At 39.4% G+C, this 24,193-nt stretch overlaps 1 protein-coding gene and 1 long non-coding RNA gene across 13 annotated transcripts in view; one reads left to right on the top strand and one right to left on the bottom strand.

Annotated features, from left to right (window-relative positions):
- rbms3 (RNA binding motif, single stranded interacting protein) overlaps window positions 1–24,193 on the bottom strand; it is a 268,599-nt gene that overhangs the window by 212,705 nt on the left and 31,701 nt on the right. For 5 of the 12 annotated variants that reach the window (XM_077507158.1, XM_077507159.1, XM_077507156.1 and 2 more), the window contains 2 exons: window positions 15,896–15,994; window positions 13,188–13,231 (listed from right to left, as the gene is read on the bottom strand). Coding sequence is in view for 3 of the 12 variants with exons in the window: in XM_077507163.1 (XP_077363289.1) it covers window positions 10,479–10,553 (75 nt within the window). In the remaining 9 variants the exon portion in view is untranslated. Of the gene's footprint in view, window positions 1–10,478; window positions 11,634–13,187; window positions 13,232–15,236; window positions 15,260–15,895; window positions 15,995–24,193 lie in introns of those variants that run through there. The other 7 variants (XR_013280185.1, XR_013280184.1, XM_077507153.1 and 4 more) reach the window with 4 other exon arrangements.
- On the top strand, window positions 10,505–16,566 carry LOC144007470 (uncharacterized). Its single transcript, XR_013280186.1, has 3 exons — window positions 10,505–11,416; window positions 11,587–11,808; window positions 15,911–16,566. It is a non-coding gene; the product is annotated as an uncharacterized LOC144007470 (long non-coding RNA).

Here is a 24,193-nt window from a genome sequence, read left to right as displayed (position 1 = left end):
CAAATAAAGCCAGGAGAAAAGCCTTGTTTGCTCACGGTAATCCCCCCCCCACTTGCTCGACAAGGCTTCACAAGGTTCATCTGCTGCACTAAATTGGTGCACGTATCCTTATTTGTATAGAAGCTCATTGTGACTGGATGAGAGAAGGGGGGGGGGGGGGGGGGTGCTCTGACACGACTGGCAGCTATTCAAGCTGCTCATGCCTATTTGCTTATCCTCATTCATGGCAGAATTGGCTTTTTCCGGAACCATTTTTTTTTCAAGCGACGCGTGACAACCGTGTTTTCATCGCGCTCGCCACAACGAATGCAGCGCTAGCGTGTAAAATGTTGCAGGCGCTATATGCTATCTGGGGGGGGGTAACCATGGCTGCCTGCAGTATTCACAGCATCGAGACAGCACCGCCATTTGCATGTCTGCGGCTCGTGTTACCTTCATGAGTCTCCATATCTAAAAATCTCAATAGGAAATACATTATATTGGATCACTTTAATGTAAGAAATGTGGCCAGTATTTGCTAAAATTTCTAATGCTAGCCGGCTCAACCATACGTGTTGGGCAACAGCTGTCCCTCTTCGCTGCTCTTTTTGTCCTAATTTATTGCGTGTTCATGGACATCGGCTCTGTAAACAAATCGCTACCCCTGCCAGGAACTTAACTCATTCGGTGCCATTGACGGCTATACACGTCAAAGTAGGGCTGTGCAATTAATTGAAATTCAATTATAATTTCAATTGTTACACTCCACAATGACAAAATCAGCATAATCGCAAAGTAAAAAGATTATAGAGTTGTTTAAATTTATACATTTGCACCTTTTTTTTTTTTTTTTTAAATAACTAATTTGATCAATTTTGTTTCATCCAAAAGGAACTTGCATAAATAGTGTTTCAAATAATTTTATTTGTCTTAATATTTTTTATGTTTAAAAATTTTCTTGTTCTGTACCAAAAAAATAAATACAATAAAATATTGCCCAACTGCACAGTGCATATGCTGCACTCCAACTTTCACATTTTTGCCAACATAAATAAATATATATTATTATAAATTCTGTTTTGTCCAAAACTTAATTATAGTGTTTCTATTTTTTTGAAATTTGGTCCTAATATTTTTAAACACTTAAACATTTTCTTGTTTTGTGCCAAAACATAAATAATCGTGATTTCAACTATTGCCAAAATAATCCTCATTATTATTCTTCCCATAATCGACGTCCCAAAAGATCCGTTTTTACTGGGCTGGCAGTGAATGAGTTAAAGAGACTGGCGACCGCCATTACGTTCCTTTTTTTTCCAGGAGCCAGAACTGACACCAAAACCCATCATTGCATCTGTCCAACAATTCCGTGTTTAAGATGATTTTCAGAGTGACCAAGCAGACAACAAATAAAGCGTGACGTATTCCGCCAAAGGCATCTCATGACAACAACCAGCGATTAGATGGAACCAGATAAGGAGAATTATCTGTGCAGCCAAGCGATAGATAAAATATGCTTATTTTGCTAACATACCAAAGTCACGGCGTCACCTATTCTAATGGCAATGACGAGTACACTTAAGAGTTCTTCTCATAACGGACGCAAAATTAAAAAAAACGGGCAATTCGACGCCGCGCGGGGATCTTCGGGCGTGCTGCTCCGCAAAGTGCACGACGCAGCCGCTCGTTAAAAATTCAGGAGCAATTATCCTCAGCTGAGTCTGAGTCAGCGAGCGCTGCCAAGAGGAGCTTCCAAGTCATCCTACCTTGTTGCCGCACAACCCGAGCGTTTGCCGAGGTAGCGCCCCGAGGTAGGGCAACAGACGTCGCTGAAAGCGTCCGTTTACAAAAAGGGAAACGACAAAGTTGGCTCAATCAGAGCACATGTATTCGATCCAAACGCTTGTGTTTTTCCATTCTATTGCAAGATAAGGATAGACAAGCAGCAATCTAAAGTTCAAATGGCCTCGTGTTTCGGGTCTGTGCTTCGGGGTAGAGATTTGATGTCTTTACCGACGGGTTACCCAGTTGAACTCGCTCGCTCCGTGTGGAATAAAGCCATCTCGTTGCGTTTCCAAAACGTTCAGGTAAGAAGCTGTCAAAGATTCCACAAGGCAAGACACTCACATTATCGCGTATTTTACGACGCCGTATTAGGGCCACGTACAAATATTTATTTATTTTTATTTTTTTTTAGAGGGTGGGGTCAATATGTTGAGAAAAAAAAAAGTGGCAAATTTGCCACTTTTTAACTCATTTGCTCCCAATAACGTACAAATACGTTTTTTTTTAATGTTTTAGGTGTCCCAAAGACGTATTTCTCAGGTTTTTTTTATGCTAGAGCATACAGAAGGCTTTGATGCAGCCTCTCAACTGCAAAGAACGGTTGCAGAAATGGTAGTTATTACACAAACGGCCAGCAGGTGGCAGCAGAGCAAAGGAGATCAACCAGGGCCATGTAGAAAAAAAAGCTCAATGACTTCCAATTTTAAATAGATTTGTGAAAACTGATGAAACTTAGCTCTCTTCTAATGCTAATTGCCACAAAACGGAAACACTTTTTTTTTTCCTGAAGAAGAGACTTTAATCTTTCTTTTGATAGGTTCCATGCTTTTATAGCAATTGAACACAATATTTTGTGGGCCTTGCAAAATCAGTCAAAATCCAGTAAAACGGCCGGGAGCGAACGGGATTGCGAAATGTGAAAATGGCTGCTGGGAGTGAATGAGTTAATAGGAGAAGAAAAAAAATTGCCAGTTTATAAAGTTTCCAGTTTCTAAAGTGGCAAATTTGCCAGTTTTTTCTCGTCATGTTAAAAAGTGGCAAATTTGCCACTTTTTTTGTCATCATATTAAAAGTGGCAAATTTGCCACTTTTTTTTTCTCATTATATTAAAAAAATGGCAAATTTTCCAGTTTATAAAGTGGCAAATTTGCCACTTTTTTCCTCATCATATTAAAACGTGTCAAATTTGCCACTTTTTTTTCTCGTCATATTGTCTCCGCCCCCTAAAAAAAAAAAAAAAAAAAAAAAAGATTGTAGGTGGCCCTAATACGCCGTCGGAATTTCAAACATTTATCGATGGCACTTTTTTTTTTTTTTCCCCACAGCACCCTGTAATGAGTGAGCTTATACTTTGTGCCAAGTGCTCAAGGACACAAGTGGAAAGTGTGTCCCGCTTTTAAGAGCTTCATTTAATCACATCGCAGCTAAAGTGTGCCCTTTCTGACTCGCTCACACATACAAACAGTATTTCCACTTTTTTTTTTTTTTACACAGCCAACGCCTTTTGATAGACACGCACGGTGTTTGTAAAAAAAATGACAAAAACAAGCATAACCCCGCTGTGCAGCCCAGCTAATATAGTTTCACATGCCCTCACGTTCAGATAGTTTATGAAAAATGAAGTGTGCTATCTAAATCTCTGTCCATCCCTTTTGTGTGTGTTTTTTGAAAATTGGATATTGCGTTGCCTTACTTGGATCAATAAAGCTTAGTATTTGTTTTCTTTTTTTAACGCACAAACATATTTTGGGGGAAAAAAAAAGAAAAAAAAAAGAAACACTCCCGGCTCTATTTTCCTGACCAGCATAAATCCTGCCTGGCACGCAAGTGCAACTCTGCACAGAGGCGAGTAAGACGCAATTTGGGAAATTTCGCAGCGCAAGCCGCCGGATAGAAATCTGGCTGTGGGAGGGCCTTTCAATGCAGCTCCGCCCCATTCGCTTTAATAGCTAAATTTGACAGTTGTATATGTCACGCAAGAGCGGAATGTCTAACTTGCGCCAGCGCTTAGACGTGGTCTGAGCATGCGTAAGGTGTTAGATCGACGCTCTGCCAGTCGCAGTTCAAACGACGTGCCGTCTGCAGCACATCAAATCGGTCGACCAAATTGGCAAACAAAAATCAGCATCATATTTATCCTTAGAAATAAAAAGGGTCATAGAAAAAATAATTACGTGTGAAGATGGAGTCTGCTTTAAAAGTGAAAAAAAATATATATAGTAGGGGTGTTAAAAAAAAAATCGATTCGGCAATATATCGCGATACTACAGCATGCAATTCTCGAATCGATTCAATAGGCAGCCAAATCGATTTTTTTAAAATCCTTTTTTGATGTAAAAATATTCAACAAAACGTCTAACATGCATGGAAGAATGTTATATTGATGGAACATTAAGCCTTAATATTTTATTTCAATGATGTTCAAACATGAAAAAGGTTACAACCCGTTTGTTAAATACAGTGGCTCACTGACTGAAGTTTCAGATCAATAATTTCATTTTCATACAAATCTGCATACTGTACAAGTTTACTGAATAGTATTTTTTAAATTTGAGTAAAAAGTCACAACAATCGACTTGTAAATTAAAATCGGGATGAATCGGTATCGAATCAAATTGTGACCTATTAATCGTGATACGGATCGAATCGCCAGGTACGAGGCAATTCACACCCCTAATATATAGTGTTTGAATCCAATTGAATTGAATTGTACAAGCATTACTGCAGAATTCAAATGAAAATCGTCTTTTCAGCAAAATGGATTAATGCCCAAACTTGATGCCAGATCCTTTCGTTTTAACCTCCTTGTTCTGCAAACATAGAAATCCCTTTTCTTTCTCATTTGATAAAAACGTGACGATTTTAGGCACGACTGCATACCTTTCACAAGGCTTCATTTTGCCTGATGTTTGTTTCAGGAAGACTTGTTGCTAAGCTCCCTCAATTTGAGCGATGTCATCTTTTTTGAGATTCTGTATGACTGCCACATGCTCCCGGGTCACGACACAAGCAGTCATGGTGTGTGCGTTTGCCGGGGTATGGGGGCCGCTGATGTTCAGCTTGTAATGTAAGCAGTTGGAACGTATAGAACACACTGATGGCAAGTTCAACTACAACAGAATTGATTGTAGTTTATATTACATCGCTTTGGGTACTGCAATTTGGCTTTTTTCAAGGTCGATATCGATACCGATTATTAACTCATTCGCTCCCAGCCATAGTCACAGACGTTTTACTGGATTTTGACACAATATTGTGTCCGATTGCTACATGGAACATATCAAAAGAAAGAAAAAAAAAAAAAAAAAAAAAAAAAAAAAAAAAAAGATAGATATAGCTAAAGTTTAATCAATTTTCACAAATTGTGAAAATTGAGAATTGTGAGTAATTTAGCTTTTATTCAACATGGCCCTGGTTGATCTCCTTTGCTCCGCCGACACCTGCTGGCTCTAGCATAAAAACAAACAAAATGTATAAATACGTCTTTGGGACACGTAAAAAAAAAAATTTTTTTTTTTTTAAACATACGTTTTTGGGAGCAAATAAGTTAGTAGTCAAGTGTCAGATATCCACTTGCCGTAAAAAAACAAAAACAAAATATATATATATATATATATATATATATATATGCGGCAAAATTTAAAAACAACTTTATTGAAATGCCACTCAACATGTTTGTTAAAACAACTTTTCAAGTTTCCACGCCTGCGATTGGCTGGAGCGGTGTAAACACCGTCTTTCCACAGAGACGTGCCGCTGTTTACAAAACAAACACAAAATGGACAAAATCACCAGAAATGAAGACAAGCCCTGATCTGTAAATTGAGAAGTCGTTTGTTTGTTTAAATCCTGTATTTAAAAAGTGCCTTTTCCAGAGTCAAACCGGCAGACTGCGCCTTTAAATATTCCTCTTGTAAAATGGAGCTGTTAGTGTAGTTGTACACATCCAACATAAAAACTGTATTAACTCAAATTTCCTTTCGAGTAACTCGCTGTGGTGACCTCAAATGGGACGAGCCGGAAGTCACAACAATTCTCATCAAAAGCAAGAGTCATAAGCGAACAATAACTTTCGATAAAAGCCACATGGACACTCACAAACACTATTTCAGGAATCAATAATTCTGCTAAAGAGGAGCACATGCTACGCCCCGCTGCACGAATCGATACCAGGACAAATGTTAGTTTTATCTCATTCCCCGACGTTCACGTTCTAATGTGGGTTAACGAGCACTTCTGCGGCCGGCGCCGGAGAAACGCCATTAAATGAGAATATGATGCGCCGTGCCGTCCACGGCAACCACAAAATGCAAAAAGGCAATTAAGACACGGGTCTTCACGTTTCTTTACCATGCACTCGTCTGCCCCGAGCAAAGACAGATGTTCAAACATCAAAACTATTTCCCACAAAATGGAAGCGAGACAGTGAAAAAGGCTGCACTTTTTTTTTTTTTTTTTTTTTTTTTTTTTTAAAGATTTATGCCAACCATTCCCATTTTTTTTTTTTTTTTTTTTTTTTTTAATGCATTGTTGGTATGTATATGCCCCCACCCGCACATCTTGGGGGTATGTTCAAATTTGTTCGTTTGCTCTCAAAATAATGTGACATGCAATTTTGATGACTGTTTAGAAGTGGCCCTGCCAGCGTTGGCCCTTCATGGCTCCACCGTCGGACATGAACTCATTCACTGCCAGCCCCGTAAAAACGGATCTTTGGCGTTGATTATGGGAAGAATAATAATCAGGATTATTTTGGCAATAGTTGAAATCACGATTATTTATGTTTCGACACAAAACAAGAAAATGTTTAAGTGTTTAAAAATATTACGACCAAATTTAAAAAAAAAATCCATAGAAACCCTATAATTAAGTTTTGGACCAAACAGAATTTATAATAATATATATTTATTTATGTTGGCAAAAATGTGAAAGTTGGAGTGCAGCATATGCACTGTGCAGTTGGGCAATATTTTATTTTATTTATTTTTTTGGTACAGAACAAGAAAATTTTTAAACATAAAAAACTAATAAAAAATATTAAGACAAATAAAATTATTTGAAACACTATTCATGCAAGTTCCTTTTGGATGAAACAAAATTGATCAAATTAGTTATTTTAAAATTTAAAAAAAAAAAAGGTGCAAATGTATAAATTTAAACAACTCAATCTTTTTACTTTGCGATTATGCTGATTTTGTCATTGTAGAGTGTAATAATTGAAATTATAATTGAATTTCAATTAATTGCACAGCCCTACTTTGACGTGTATAGCCGTCAATGGCACTGAATGAGTTAAAAGCGAGCGACAACATCCGACACTTGCCTTCCAGATTTTCTCACACCTGTGACGAAACCAAACCAACCTACTGGTTATACCGACCAAATCGGGGAAATTCTCACGAACGTCCACATGTCGGCGATATCAAGAGCATGGCACCCCCCCACCCAACCCCATCCCGGCGGGACTCAGTCAAAGATAAATCAATCGCTGACGGTGGCAAGATGGGATCTCCGCTGACCTTGGGTGTCAACTGCAGCATAGGCAGAGGAGGCTGGAGAGGTTGGAGAACCTGTCGCAACAGTGCGGAGTGGACGAGGGAGGATGACGACGATAGGAAGAGAGGGAGGGGAAGGAAGGAGATTTTTTGGGGGCAAACCCCGACCGAGGGGCCACCGAGATGAGCAGCTTTTGCGATCGGGCGAAGGCAGAGGCGGATGATGGAGGGAGCAGGGGATGGAGAGGGAAGCCATTTGGCAGCGGCACAAATGTATTAAACTATAAATCAGAAGGGAGTGATGGTGAACTGCCAGGTGGGGCTGCAGCCAGGTCCACCCTGCTGGAAGCTCACTGTACACCGATAGTAGTCTTCTTACAGAGATTCTTCCTTGAATACAACTTGACTTTACGTTTTGTAAACCCGTTGACCCGTATTTTTCAGCTTTTTTTATTTCGACTTTTTTTCCCCACATAAGAACATTAAAACATGGAGTTATCTCATGTTTTACTTGAGGGTGTTAATTAATACACGTCATATTTAATTTGTATATTTTCTGGAATCAGGCACGGGCATGCTAATTTCGTTGTTTGTTCAAATGTGTGGAATTCAGGAATTGGAGAATTTAAGTGTAGGAGATGAGATACATTGCAATGCTGAGCAAAATGATTCAGAATCAATTAAAAATATTTTAACTCTTTGACCACCAAAAACGTTTAATAACGATCAGTAAAATCACGACGTATATTGCCATAAACGTTAAATAACGGCAACAATTTTTATTTTTTTTTTATTTTTTCCTCAGTGCAACCTCTAAGTGCAGCGCTGCCTGGTCAATGGGTTGTGGAATCTAAAACACTAAACTATGGCCAGCAGATGGAAGCATTGCATCTCTTTTCATCAATGATCAAAGCCTCTGTCATATCACAGTTTTTCTTTGATAACTTGTAGCAGTAAAAGAGTTAATAATTGTATATTAAACAATGAGGAAAAGTGTGGAAGTGCACCACTGCCAAAATCCAATTTGGTGCGCATAAAGAGCACTGTAGTGCAAGTACTGTACACTCTCAAAACAGAAAAATGATTCATTTCTTACAAAACAACCTAAAATGATGCAATTTTGGGGGGTTATTTTTGCGCAAAACGACCCTGAAAGTCGGGTCAAATTGGCCCAAGTAGTGAATCAGTCCATTTTTGACCCAAATTGTGTTGTTTTTGACCGAGCTGTACAATATCAGCATTTATTGTATTTCTTTTTATATACATGTTATATGATATGGTTATTTGGTAAACGTAATTTTCTTTTGTATACGTATGTACGTCTATGTTATATGATATACAGTTATTTGGTATACGTATTTTTTTTTTTACATATGTATGTATGTTATGATATACGGTTGCTTGGTATATGTATTTTTTCCGTATATGTGTGTACGTATGTTATATGATATACGGTTATTTGGTATACGTATTTCTTTGTATACATATGTACGTGTGTTATATGATACACTGTTATTTGGTGTACGTATTTTTTATACGTATGTATGTATGCAATATGATATACGGTTGTTTGGTATATATGTTTTGTATACGTATGTACGTATATGATATACGGTTATTTGGTAAACATTTTTAAACATATGTACTTGTGGTATACAAATACATGTGTACATTTGGTCTCATACTTACACAAGTATGTCTGAGTCAAGGTAGCAGCAAGTCTGTCTCGGTCAAACTGATTACAGGCCAAAACTCGGAGTGACTTAATTTTTGTCCCTATCACAGAATCGCTGTCAGGTTCTGGACTCTCAAGGGTCTCAACATTATTTGCAATACAGTGCTTAAAAAACAAAACAAAACAAAGAGCATCCATGACAGTGTAGCGCTTCACTTGCCCGACTTCCGCACAGGCAGATTGGGTTTGGTTCCCACTCTGTACGGTATTTTGTCTATATGGGCCGTGTAACTGACTGGCGATGATCCAGAATGTAGTTTGAGATTTGCACCAAGCAAGTTGTCCAACAGGATGTATGGTAATGGGGTGTATCATTACAAAAAGCCATTGTGCTGACATAATATGCCATCTTAGTCAATAATTCTCGCTCATATCGTCCATCTATCCATCTTCTTCTGCTCGGCTGGGCTCGGGTCAAGTTTGGTGACCAACTGTCATATGGAGCGAGCACCTCAGCTTTCTATGACAACAACCCAGATGCATGATACTAAAATGTCCAGTCCCTTTTGTTACTGATATGATAGATGTGTGTAATCATGACTCGTTTGAGATTATAGAGGAAACAATGATCTATTTGCACAGACCTCTGCTATAACTCAACTCCTTCAGCAAGGATTGTTCTGCAACAACACTAGCTACAAAATCAGAGTTAATTTACCATTAATTCCCCCTCATCAATGAAGGGTAGTGTCAAACGTCCATCCCCCGTATTGTGAGTGACACAAACATCCAAAGATAGAACAAGTTGAACAAGAAAAAAAGAATCTACCAAGCTAAATTTAGTTCACACGTTCCACTTTTGGACACATTTAGGTCATTCAACAAAGAATATGGATGTTCAAAGCCAGAGTTTCATTATGGCACTCATTGATTGAGTCGAAAATAATCATAACCGCGACATACAAAAGGACATTCTGTCCTGAAATAGCAAATGAGAGGATACTAACAGGACCAAAACACAACTGCACATACTGTATTCCTATGTTCCTCAATCCTAAAAGCACTGATGCAGAACAGGAGTACAATCCAAGGAACCAACCAGAAAAGGGGGTAAAAACTAACAAATACTTGTTGTTCTAATCATATCCGGTGTTGTCTTGGAGCCTCATTGGTTTATAGATGAGCAACGCGTGAAGGTTACCGGGTTGCGCCCAGTAAAAATTCTGAAGGCTGGCCAAACGGATCACGGCAATCGGCCCTGATCCCTGACACGCACACACCGATACAGACATCCAAAAGTCCAACAAGGTATCTGTCCCATGAAACCATCACGGGCAAGGCCAGCTATCAATCAAGTGCCATCATCTCCAGTCAAGGATGAGAGAGAGAGAGAGAGAGAGAGAGAGAGAGAGAGAGAGAGAGAGAGAGAGAGAGAGAGAGAGAGAGGGGGGGGGATAAATTACTGGAGGAGGGAAGAAGGTGAGGGTGGTGGGCGCGTGGGAGTTGGACGAGCATGCTTGAGGAATGCGAGAGGAGTGGCGTACCTTGGTCTGGAGATAATTGGGGTAGTAGTAGGTGTACTGAGGGTACATTGGCTGCTGCTCCAATCGCTTGCCCATGTAGCTGGAATCCTTAGCACTGAGGCAGGGAATGGTGACACAAGGGGGGGAGGGAGCTGCACAGTAGCCAACAAGGATAGTAGGTAGATAGGAATCCTTTCTTCCTTGTCACTAGCGGGTCCACAAGAGGGATGGCAGTGTCTGTGTGCTGCACAACAGCAGGGTTGCCTCTGACGGCAAACGTCTCAATGTGGTCCGGGAGCTTCCGTATAAGGCAGACTTGTCCCTCGGTCTCTCGCTGCCGGATGAATGGAAATAATTCCCTCAAGTTCTTGATCCAAGAGTAGTGCGCCCAATCGGTGTGATAAGAAGAGGTAGAGGATGGAGAGGAGAAAAGAAGTTGCCAAGAGAACCAAGCGGTCCTGTGAATGTTTGGAGAACGGGAGAGGAACAGGAGGAGAAAGGAGGAGGAGGAAAGGAATGGCAAAGGAACACAGGGAGAGGACGGTATGGGTTCCCTTCTCTATTCAAGCTGGATCACTTTCGCCCAGGCTCGGATGGTCTCCCTTTCTCATTCGAACGCTCGCTCTCTCTCTCTCTCCTCACCGACGGCGTTCTTGTATGACAGAGGAGGAGATATCCTCAGCACCGACTGCCGACAGATGCACTTTGTGCACAGAACAAGACCGGAACGAAGATGCAGAGCGCAGACGGTCCTCTCACTTTGCACTACCAGAAAGCACAAAGGAACTGTTCCAGTTTCCGAAGGATGCAGCACAAATGAGTATGGAAAATCCACTAATTGGTTCGTCCAGTCCGCTGGGTTGCATCGAGAAGTCAAGTGGGGTAAAAGTAGTGACTGTGCCCCTTGTGGCGAGAAGAGAAAGAGTCCCTCGTCTGCGATCCTCCCTTTTCCTGGTAACGTACGTTCCGTATTACCTCCTTTCTGCTCTCTCACTTCTCTAAGCGGCGTGCCTCGTTCTCTTTGCTTCTGTCACACAGCTGCTCTCATTCTCTTGCAGGCGCTCTCTCGACCACTCACCCCTCTCTCCCTTTCTCTCTCTTTTTCTTCCCTTCTCCTCGACACTGACAGGGCGGTAAAAGGGGGCTCGTCCAAGGCTTGCAAGCACAGTGCCGCCTCTTTTTTTTTTTCAGCCCAGCTGGTAGGAGGGTCTTAAAGCAGCCAAGCAGACGCAGACCATTGGGCTGCAGCGTTTCCACAACCTGGGAATATGCATGGGAGAGGAGGAGGAGAGGGCTGGAGATTGAGAGGCAGATGGCAACAGAGCGAGCAGTCGATTTCCCCCTACTGGATGCAAGTGAATCTACTGCCTGGAACAAAACGTGCCCTTAGATTTCATTTTTTTTTTTTTAAATTGCCTATGAGAGGTGATTCTAAGATCAGCGGTTTAGTGGTGCTATAAAGACATATAGGGGTGCTTGGGTGCTACAAAGCTGGGATGGGGGTGAAGGTGATCAGTGATAGGTAGCTTGTCGTGGTTTGGGGGTACTTTCCGCTCCAAAATTTGCATGGGAAGTCAGTGAGTAAACCAAATCTAATAAAAGTTATGCAAAGGAGAAAAGGACTTAAAAATATAAACATACCCCAACCATAAATTTCTTGGGAAGGGTGCATGCTCTGCTCGTCTGCGCTTGTAAGCAAAAGCACAGTTGGGAGGAGTCGAGGTGGTGCAAACCATCTTCAATCAAATGAGGGCTTAAGTATTACTTTTAAACTCTATGGTTTATATATATTATAGCAATAGGTTCCGAGCTTCTTAACTCATTCACTGGCAGCCATTTTCACATTTCGCAATCCCGTTCGCTCCCGGCTGTTCTACTGGATTTTGACTGATTTTGCAAAGGCCCACAGAATATTGTGTTCTATTGCTATAAAAGCATGGAACCTATCAAAAGAAAGATTAAAGTCTCTTCTTTCATCAGGAATTAAAAAAAAAAAAAAAAGTATGTTTCTATCTGTTTCCGTTTTGCAGCAATTAGCATTAGAAGAGAGCTAAGTTTCATCAGTTTTCACAAATCTATTTAAAATTCAAAGTAATTGAGCTTTTTTTTCTACATGGCCCTGGTTGATTTCCTTTGCTCTGCTGCCACCTGCTGGCCATTTGTGTAATTACCATTTCTGCAACCGTTCTTTGCATTTGAGAGGCTGCATCAAAGCCTTCTGTATGCTCTAGCGTTTAAAAAAAAAAAAAAAAAAAACGTAGAAATACGTCTTTGGGACTATTAGAACATTAAAAAACGTATTTACACGTTAATGGAAGCAAATGAGTTAAAAAACACAGTACAAATATATCTACATATATACGCTAAAATTTTGGGAGTGCTGAAGCACCCCCCAAAATGGGATAAATACGCATCTGTTGCCTATGCTTTTCATAACGCTTGTCTTAGGCAATAGTCGTCGTCAAAAAACTACAAAATTGCAGGTCCAAATCGGCAACAAAACGTCATTGTGTATAATGCAGAAAATAGAAATAATCCTACCAAAAAAAAAAAAATCAAGGATTATCTCTAGGGATCAGTGCATGAAGCCAATACCAGTAAAGGAAATGACCAAAACAGTAACAAAAGAATGGCCATCCTCTGTACTGACACATAAAAGAAAATATAAATTACATTTAGCCTACTTTTATTTGTACGGTAGAGATGAGGCGGATATCGATTCTAGCTTACCAGATTAACAGCGTCTGGATCAGGTCGACGTTTAAACTCAGCATCTGAAGAAAGGCAGAAAGAACCGATCAAAAGGGTAAAATCAACAAAAAGGCATGTGACAAAGAAACGACAATATAAGATCTATTTCCAGACTGTAGCTGAAAAAGCCACATTAAAAAGGCATCTTTGGCATTATATGGGAGACTTTTGTCTCATTTACTGTAGCACAAAAACGCTGACGATCTGGTTGGTTCATTTTACAGGCCAATTACATTTAAAAAAATAAATTAATTAAAAACAGACAATTGAGATGCTAGTTTTGCCCCATTAAGATGAAAATCACATAAAATCAGACATACTGATGATGTGCATGAACGGGTGACAATTCAGACACTCATTCGAGTGGGCAAGGCAAATAAAAAAATAAATTAAAAAAAACTAAAAAAAACAATCATAATTACAGATGTCAACCGGCGTTTTGTTTACATGGTCACCGTTTAGCACGAGTCCACTTTGGCTGCGTTCAGACTGAAAATCCGATTTTTAGGGACCGTATCAGAACATGAAGGACCAAGAAGGAACGTACGGGCATCCGTAGTGTGCCAATACTAATATAATAATAATAATTATTATTATTATTATATTTTAAAAAAACAAAAAGGCCAAATCCAAAGGGCAAACGAAGCTGCCATGACAAAGTTCATGCAAAGAGATTTTCAATGTAAGAGAAAATAAAAACATAAAACATACAACGCAACATCAATTGCTGATTCAGATACATTTATATATATATATATATATTTTTTTTTTATGATGATGGAAAAACTCCCTCTAGCATTTTCTGATTTCTTATTCAAAGCTGGCAATAAAGAATGGAAATTCAGCAGAGTCTCATTACAGACACAACTGGGCAGTTCAATCATGAATATTAATACGTTGAAACGTTACGAATTAAGAGGAGGGAATTGAGACTTGACTCTTGAAAATGGAAGAACTTGACCTGTGGCCCAAAAAGCAAAAAACTAGAAACTATCTGGAGGACTGGTTGCCTTGAATGGAAATCCATACCCATAAGTAAAGGTTATGTTTTATGTACGTATTTCTTGCTAAATGACTGGAGAGTATTAATACACATCAACCGTCGTGAATAGATGATTTCATTTTGTTTCACAAAACCGGAGCAAATCAAAAGGAACTTGAGTATTATTTAATCGTGTATCATCTTCTGATCTTGCTGGGTGCCATCCAACCACTTTGCAAATGTGCGATGATTACCACGTATCGATTGTTCAATATTCAGTGACGCGTTATCACGCCCAGATAGCCTTTTATGATCATACGCAGAGCATACAACGGCGGTGATTGCGCTTAATGTCTTGAATCTCCGTTGTTGCGTTTGGCTGGCTGGACTGTTTTGTCTCTGGTGTTTCCCAGAAATGAACAGATGATGCATGAAATTTGAGGGAAGCAACAAGGGGGAGAATGTGGCCAGAATATCGGGCGTAGTGTTGGGAAACAGCACCACTTGGAATTCCTTGAGGAGGGTGGATTTTTTCTTTTTCTTGCCTAAATTCCACGAGATAGACGTACATGTTTAAAAATCTTTGACTGCCACACGTTCTCAAAAAAAAAAAAAAACCCTACAGTTCCAGCCGATTTTGAGCATTTTAACTTATCTTTCAAAGCAAACAAATATTTTGTACTTTGACTACAACAGTGCTTCTCAAATAGTGGGGTGGCGTGGGCCCCCCCCAGGGGCGCGTTTGACCTCGGGGAACATGCATTTTTATTTTTTACTGTCCTAGAATAAAGTGCAATTGCACCTCCACTACATTAGGGGGCAGTGGCGCTCTCATTATTGGCAGAGTGCGCGCAGGGAGCATCCGCTCGGTGGTGCAGGGGTTTCGTTTGCACAGGGCATGCGCGCTTTGCACACAGCAAAAAATAAAAAATTAAAATAAAAATAAAAATAAAAAAAATCAGCGCAAATTTTTATATTTTTGTTTTGTAGGTTAAAGTTTTTTTTTTATTTTTATTTTTATTTTTATTTTTTTTTATTGTACTTACTCCTTAGTTAATGTTGTTGATCAGGAGCGCCGTACAAGACGTTGCACTACCCATTGAGAAAAAAAAAATGGAGTAAACGTCAATTAACGTTTTTGGCAGCATTCATTTGGATTTCAATAAACATCATTAAACGTTTTTGGTGGTCAAACAGTTCTCAACTCAACTTTATCAAGTTAGATGAGGACATGCTGCAAACATTGACATTTTCGTCTTTATTAAGCAGATTAGACCGAGCTTGGGTTTTGAATTAAAGCAGGTCTAGAATAGATAATGATTACAGCACATTAGTAAATGTTAATGGGCGTCCCAATGAGGAACAAAATGATTACCAGATGTTTCTTGCGCATGTCCCATCGAACAAAATGATCAATGAGTGCAAAGTAGAGACGGTTAAATCGTGGATTACTAAGTAGTGCAACAAAAGCATATTGTCGCTATCCTATGAAAAACAATTGTATCCTTTCTTTTTTTAAGTTTTTTTTGGATATTTGCATTCAGTTTCATCCCATAAACGTAAAAATGTTATTTAAAAAAAAATAATAATAAAAGTTTTCCACAGGACATTGACGATATGGGATGGTCATATAATCGTATTTATATTATTTTTCTCATTTACAGAAGCATTTTTTTTTCCCCCCAGAATAAAAATAATGACCTACATTTATGATTGACAGGCGACCAGTCCAGGGAGTATCCTGCCGCTTGCCGATCGTCAGTCGGGTCAGGCTCCAGCCCACCTGTGACCTAACGACGACAAGCTGTACAGAAAACAAACAAATACAACAAATATAAATAAGTACTGTGGAGTATATGATTTTTAAAAAAAATTAAAATGTTGCCATGTTGTTTTGCTATGGTGACATTACACGGAAGAATTGAATATTGTTGTTGAGTTTGCAATCAGATCAATAGTATATTTATTCTATAACTATTAGATCCTGAGAACACGTCATTTTTCCTTGGTTTTATCGTTTTGCATTGTATGAATTAAAATGCTGCTTGAAATATTTGTATTATTATTTTTTTTGTTAACTGTATGTAACTTATATGTTCCACTATGTAGTATACTGAAATAATGGGGAAAAAAATGTTCCAGGGGGATTTTTATCAGCATCATAACATTTATCATATCGTGTATATGCAATATTCATATGTCCCATGTGATTGAGTGGAGACCAGTCCGGCGTCTAGTCCGCCTTTCGACTCAAGTCAGCAGCTCGCTGCCATGGATGGATGGATGTAATTTGAAGTTTCATTAAAATATAAAATGAGTAACTCTAGTTTATAGTTGAAAAGTGCCCATTTATCATCAGACGGCTGTTTCATTCCCGTTCCCATAGTGTAATTACTAATTTGATTATGCAATTAACATTGTCTGAAACCAAGGCAATTAGCAATTTAGAGTATATTCATTCAAATGATTTGAAAGAAAGATTTTTTTTAAACAAATAATGAAAGTACCCAAGCACACCCTACACTAAAAAAAATAAAATAAAAAAATAAATAAAATAAAAAAAAATGCTCTGGCTGCCAATCACCATCATTCATCGCAGCTTTCATCTCCACATACGGCTAATACACAAGCTATTGTGATGCGATTGTTGATCAACTGTCTTGGAACAATGGAGGCAAAACTGTGTTTCACACTCGTCAAGGATTAAGCGGTACAAAATGGATGCTCCATCTTTGTCATTCTTGATGAGCTCTTTGCGCAATCTGGGCTGTATATCTACTACTTCGCAATAGGGTTACAGAGGTGTCCAAACTACGGCCCGGGGGCCATTTGCGGCCCGCCGTCCATTTTTCAGTGGCCCCGCGACATGTGCTTAAAAAAATGGCATTTGACTCAGTTCAAATCAAATAAACAAAACAAAAATGTTTGGAGATGTAAGAAGGGAGGGTGTTGAAAAACAGGTGCCATTAAAAGGTTATTTTAGTTCACTAAAACTATTGAAAAATCTAATCTATAACTAAAATTCCAAAAACAATATTGTTACCGAAATAAAATAAAAATGAAAATGCTTTTTCTAAAACGAAAACTAACTGAAACTACATTTTATGTTTACAAAACCAACTATAATTATAGCAAACATGTCGTTCGTTTTAGTCTTTGGCAATTAATTTAACGCATGAGCCTTTGGGGATGATTTTACATGTGATATTTAGTACATTTATTTTGATAACCGGAATAATGACGTTTGAATGTATGCCACACAGAAGTGACGTCATCTAGCAGAAGCCAATAGGAAAGCAAATTCAGATGACGTCACACCCATGCTGTTTTTTTGTTTTTTTTAAATATTGTGCACAAGTAATACACATTTTTTTAACAAAAACTAATACTTAAACTAACAAATTACATTTTTTTAAATAAATAAACTAATAAAAACTAACAGAACCACCCTGAAAATTAATAAAAAAATAGCTAAAATAAAAAAAATTCTCAAACTATAATAACCCTACTGCCATATTACAAATAAATTGCTTTATATACTGTAGCATTTTTATAAATATGCAAAAGCACAAAAAAATTGCACAATTTTTACAAATAAATTTGTTTATATACTGTCGCATTTTTATAAATATGCAAAAGCACAAAAAAAATTATTTGCACAATTTTTACAAATAGTGGTTTATATACTGTAGCATTATAATAAATATGCAAAAGCACAAAAAAAATGTGCACAATTTTTACAAATAAATTGGTTTATATACTGTAGCATTTTTATAAATATGCAAAAGCACAAAAAAAATTATTTGTACAATTTTTAGGACTAAACACAATTTCTCTTCTTATGTGGCCCTTGCGTCCTTCTGATTTAATGGATGTGGCCCTCAATTGGAAAAAAGTTTGGACACCCCTGGCTTAAAACAACAACAACAACAAAAACAGACTTATTGTGAACCAACAACCCTGCACGGAGACATTTGATCAACACCAGGCAGATTTCCAGTGAGTCATTATGGTCTATCACAACAGACGAGGAGAGCCATTGCAGGGGGGAGGAAATATGAAAGCAGACATGCATGGCTACAAATGACTCACCGAGCCCAATGAGGGGTGAGCAACAGACCTGGAAAGAGTAAATTGCCAACACTCGTTCCCTATTACAAAACGGGAAGGTTGATCTGTGTCACCCCAATGACTAATTTCTTAATTAGCGTGTTTCAAAGAAGATTTTCTGCCGTGAAAAAGAGATGCACACGCAACTGGCAAATTCACATTCTGCTAATTACCCAACACAAAAGAGAACGGGAATATAAAAACTATTTGCCTTCATGCTTCACATTCCTTTTACAAAGCTTATTGTTTTGGAAACTAATCCTGGAAACTCTTGTGATCTTTCAGTCTATTGTTTGGAATATAAAAAGATGGGCACGGACTTCATAATAACCGAGCAAACGTGACTTGTAGCGAACGCTGCCGCGACCCGACAGGAGCTCCAGCAAGGTCCCATATCAAAGCATTCGTATGGCGTATGATGCGCATTTTGTTTTATTCATTGCGTTATTGTCCTAGATAGTGTTTTAAGTTCCTGTCAGTTTGTGCTACTTTTTCCCCTCCCCGCCTTCATTAATATCCTTGTGAATATCAAAATATTTGGGTCTGCTTTTGATCTCAAGTAATTCTTAGCATAAACAGTTTGGGAAGATTTCAATGCATTTTCCACTGAAGCGTCTGCCAAAAAAAAAATAAAAAAATAAAATAAAAATAAAAAAAAATAAATAAAATAAAAAAGATTGAAGAAGGCAACGCATTCCAAGTTCCATGTTCGGATAAGAGGCTTTTGAAACGTTGGTAAATAAAGAGCATTTTTAATGGGACACAATTTAATATCTTTTTGGACTTGGACATTTTGAGCTTCACCAAGGCACTTTTTGCAAGTTGTAAAGGACAAATGGTTGGTCACCACAAGTTTGAAATCCAATTTGAGCCAGAAGAGGTGGCTGAGGCATCTCCTCAGGATGCCTCCCGGACACCTCATTGGTCAGGTGTCGCGGACACGTCCCACCGGGAGGAAGCCCGTAGACGACAACAGAACACGCTCAAGAGAATACGTCTTGGGATTTCCCCTCGCAAAGCTGGACGAAGCGGCTGGGGAGAAGGAAGTCTGGGCTTCCCTGCTAAAGCTGCTGCGCCCCACAAATCAGACCACGGATAAGGAAGAAAATGGACGGAAGGATGAACTAATGTTTACTGAAATTATGACTTAACCACTTTATTACCGATACGAGACTTACATGAAAATGCGAGTAGTGCTTCAGTCGCAAGAACGGAAGTGTGTCATCAGGAATTTGAGCGTCTTGCCTGCCAATCATACTCTAAGCTGCCCTAAAGCTTTCATATACTGTCGTCTAATGGCAGCACTTGTGCCAAATAAGAAGCAGGGGAGAGAGCGTTGTTCTCAGACGAAGAATATTTCAGGGTGCTAAATGGAGCAGAACTCAATTCTAGCTCCGCTCTTAACCTTCCTGCGCCTCATGCATTGCATGAAAAGCGCAAGAGCCAGAAGACTAATAGCAGAGCAAGTTCACTGTAAAAGGCAAACTTGACATAACACACAGTTTGAAAAAAACAAAAATGACTCGAGAGAATGTGCTCGAGTTCTAATTGCCACTCTTAATAGTCCTTTAGTGAATTAATTGTGAAAAAGGGCGAGGGAACCTATAGAGGCTGATCTCCCACTGGATAAGTCGCTGTTGAATTACAATACACTCACCATGGCAACCATCCCCTCCAGTCATACAGAATTGTGCTGACATTCTCTTCCGGTTCCGAGATGTGATGGCTCACATTGTGTTGGAAAATCCTGGCACTTAACCGGCGATTGTGGAGACAAGTTGACATTTTGATGAGTGACGGGTAACGGACAAGCATCAAGACCGACCCTGATGGCTTGAAAACATGATGCGCATCTCTTTTATCCCGCAGCATTTCGTTGATGAAACAATGATGGTACGAAATGCCAGAAGTCAATCTGGTCATTGAAGCTGAACGGAATTTATCAGATTAACTAAATAGTGGCGTTAATACAATATTAGCGCCATATAATTGACCCAGATATGACCTCCAGTTCTTTAAAAGTGTTTTGAATAAAACTCAATTTTGGAAAGACGTTTTAAGATGGTAAATGGAAGACATTCCTGTCAAAATGGCAGAGGATAAGCCAAAAAGGGACTTAATAGAACAAAAGAAGGGAGGTAAACGAGGTAATGGTCAGAAACAACAAACAAACAAACAAACTCAGGGAAGGCAAACTTAAGAGGTGTCATGTCCGGGGTCACGCCAGGGTTAAGTTTGAGTTCATGACCGTGAGGTCAAGTGTCTGTTTTGAACTGATGTAACTGGCATCTAGTTTCAACTGGCTTTAGGCTATGTGATGTCAATTATGCTTTAACCTGGTCAACAGCCAATCAGATAATTCCATGTCATTCCTGTTACCCACAACCAATCAGATCTATTCCTTGTCTATATAAGCCTCCTGAGAAATGTGTGTCTTTGTCGGATTATTACTTCTGTCCCTCTGTGCAACTCTCTTGGTTTCTCATCTAGTCAAGTCTGTTCCATGCCTCTCGATGTCAATAAATGGTTAAAATCTTATCAACCACCAGGCACATGACAAGAGAAACTATGGGACAAAAATCCGGCAGCGTGCCAGGAGGAAATAACAATGAATCGACGCGGACAGCAGGGAGACAAGAAACTAAATACACACACAACAAGACACAGCTGGGCAAGACAAGTGGTAGAAGGTTCTGATAGGTTGACACACGAGGAAATCAGGTAAACACAGGTGGGCGGGACAATGCTTGACGAGACAATGGGAGACACACAAGGAAAGCAGAACATGCATTTTATTTTATTATTTTTTTTGTTTTAATAAAATATATGTAATTGATGGCAAATACGGTGAGTAACACGAATGTTGCAGCTCATAGGCACGGTGAGCTGGAACCTATTTTGGGTGGCTTAAGGGTGAAAGTGGACTACACCTTTGACTTTTCACCACTCAATCACAGGGCACAAAAAAATAATTGCGTAATTAAAATATCAGGTTTAACGCCGTTTCACTGCAGGCTAGATATTAATAAAGGATTTTTTTTTTTTTTTTTTTATTCTGAGCAGCTGCCACTCATACCCATTGTGCTTGATTGCACTGCAGGGGGAGTATAATCAGCCATAATGCCTTACAGATGTTACGGATGGATTTTCAAGCCAATAACATAACCCCAGGCAGCCATGCTGTATATGAACCAGCACCACCAAGCGTATTTGTATTCACGCAGGCGTGCATAATGGTTACGCGTACCTCAAGACCAAGGCGTGACCAAAGTGAAACGTTCGGAATTCATATCACATCTTCATCTCGGTATGTGTGATTTATGTTACCCGTCCCAGGCCTGTCATTGAACGATCACCTTAAAAAGTGCAAACCAATTTGCTGACGAACGATTTCTCCCGCTTCTGCCGTAATCAAAGCTGAGGAAAAAAAAAAAAAAGGCTTTACTGTGAGTACGTGTAAATAAAGTTTAGGCCCATGATCAGAAAAAGACAAACTTAACACAATCACTGCCAACCCAGCAAAAAATGCAGCATTTGACGTCTTTTGCCGTCATTGGCAGTGAAACGTGTGTATAATCACAATTCCAAATCCATCCTTCCAACATTATATCTGAACCATATAGCCCTACTAAATGACTAATGGCAAACCACAGCGAGGAATTTGCATGGATTGCCTGCACTTGTGAAATAGGAAATGAAACATGGCGGCTTGGAAGCTCAATCAGATTGTGTGTATTCCTGTGGTCTGGCAATAAGGGACCCTGTGGCGGAGGCCTAATGATTGAAAACACAAAGTTCTGGCCATGACAGGATATGCCTCCGATCAGAAACTTCCACCCAATCGTAGTAGTGTCATAAACTCGAGCTATTCCAAAGAAACCATATGCAGTGGTGCTTTGTCATTTTGTCTGCGTTGCTTTGGTTAGAATTCACCCATAAAAAAAAAAAAAAAAAAATGAATTTCACCTATTCCACTTTAGATTCATTTTTAGCAAATAAATGTGCCTTAAACTCTTTGACTGCCTAAAACGTTTAATAACGATCAGTAAAATCACGACGTATATTGCCATAAACGTTAAATGACGTCACCAATTTTTTTTTTTGATTTTTTTTTTTTTTTCCTCAGTGCAACATCTAAGTGCAGCGCTGCCTGGTCAATGGATTATGGAATCTAAAACATACACTACAATGCTTCCATCTGCTGGCCATAGTTTAGTAAGGATACACAATTGTTACATCATAGCAATTGGTCCATAACATTTATGACAAAATTTTCTCAAAATGTTCTACAAGCACAAAGTCTAAAATGTTCAAAGGTTTTTTTTTTTTTAAATAATGCCGCCACTGCCATTGAGATTTGGACCACTTCTCCAGGCTGGTTGGTCGGTTAGCAAGCTATGTTGCTTATCTTTCTCCGGGCTGCGAGTGACGTTCACGAAACGAATGCAACGATATTTCTTCGAGTGTCGCGTCGAGGTCGCAAAACGGCAAACCCAAGGCACTCTGTCACCGTGCCTCCGCGCTGTTCAAACAAAATTTAAGGAAGCCTTGGCAGCCTTTTAATGGTCTGTCACAGTCTAACGGGTTTAGAGCACTTACAGTGAAGCCAAGCACTAAGCTAACGCTAACACTTAAGCTAACTTAATTGTTGGCATTGTGCATGTGGAGTGCGTGTCAGTGTGGCCTGGACTGTCAAAGCTACGTTTGAACAATGTCGTGCCAATATCTGATTTCAGAAAAACAACTTTTTTTTTTTATTCCAAGTTATTCCAAACTCTATTCCGAGATATAATTGCACTTTTTCGTTTCACAAATTAAAGCGCTTAAAAATGTCTTCATTTCAGATGCGTTGTCAGTCTTAACTAAACAGTCCTCAGACGTTGACAAAGATATGTTAAGCCGGCCGAGCGTCTTCAATTTCACGTGGTGCCTGAAGAAATCAACAAATCAAATATATCTGTTTGTTTTTCATTCTCTCCTCTCTCTCTCTCCCCAGCCGGAAAATTGGTCTTTGAAGGATGAGACGGCAAACCCGAAAACTCTGTCCTCAAATCGCTTTCAAAGATTTCAAGCTGCGTGCCCTGCAATATGTCCGACAACCTTCCTTTAATTAGGCCTTGAAGACACGACTCATTTCAAGTACTGTCCTGAGAGCGAAATTAATTACAGAGACAAAGCCCGTTTGTAGCTGGAGGCAACGATGAATCATTGCAGTATTTGTGGAATGACAAATGTTCCGCATTCAAGGGCTGATAGGGGGGGAAGATTTGTGTGCCTCATCGTCACAAATTCTCCGTGACGTTTTGCCCAATAGTGGTTTTAATGACCGCAAATGAGGAATTGTCTTTTACAAAATGAATCAAAGGACGATAGCTTGGACTTTATCGAGGAATCCAATGAGGAGCATCCGTTTTCGATACGACTTGTCCTCATTTAGGATGGAGTCCTATCGCAGATGATTTTCGGCAACAGATTCACAATCCATTGGACATCTGCTTTTGCAGAATGTTTTCCTTATGAAACCATGTCAATTGAAATCATCTTCCGCAATCAAACTGTTACCATCTTACGATTGACGTCTACAAAGCAAGCAAAGTTCGACTTTCCTCTGTACGTTTGCCATCAGGCATCTTTCCCAGTTAACAATTTTGTCCTGGTGGGTGATCAATAGGGCCAACATTCAAGGGGGGGGGGGGCATGCTTTGTTGGATGGCCATTCATTCAGCTAAATGACTGTGTCATCTGTCAGCATGTATAAACGGGTGTTTGTGAGTTACGGCCATTTAAGCTAATCACAACATCAAGGGTTGAGCCAGAGAACGCAGTGACGGATAGAAGGGAATTTGGTGACCTCGGGGAGGGCCCCAACCACCTGAGACTGAAACTCTCCCAC

Source organism: Festucalex cinctus, chromosome 19, assembly GCF_051991245.1.
Source record: "Festucalex cinctus isolate MCC-2025b chromosome 19, RoL_Fcin_1.0, whole genome shotgun sequence".
NCBI lineage: Eukaryota > Metazoa > Chordata > Actinopteri > Syngnathiformes > Syngnathidae > Festucalex > Festucalex cinctus.
This window is presented reverse-complemented; position numbering and strand designations above follow the sequence as displayed.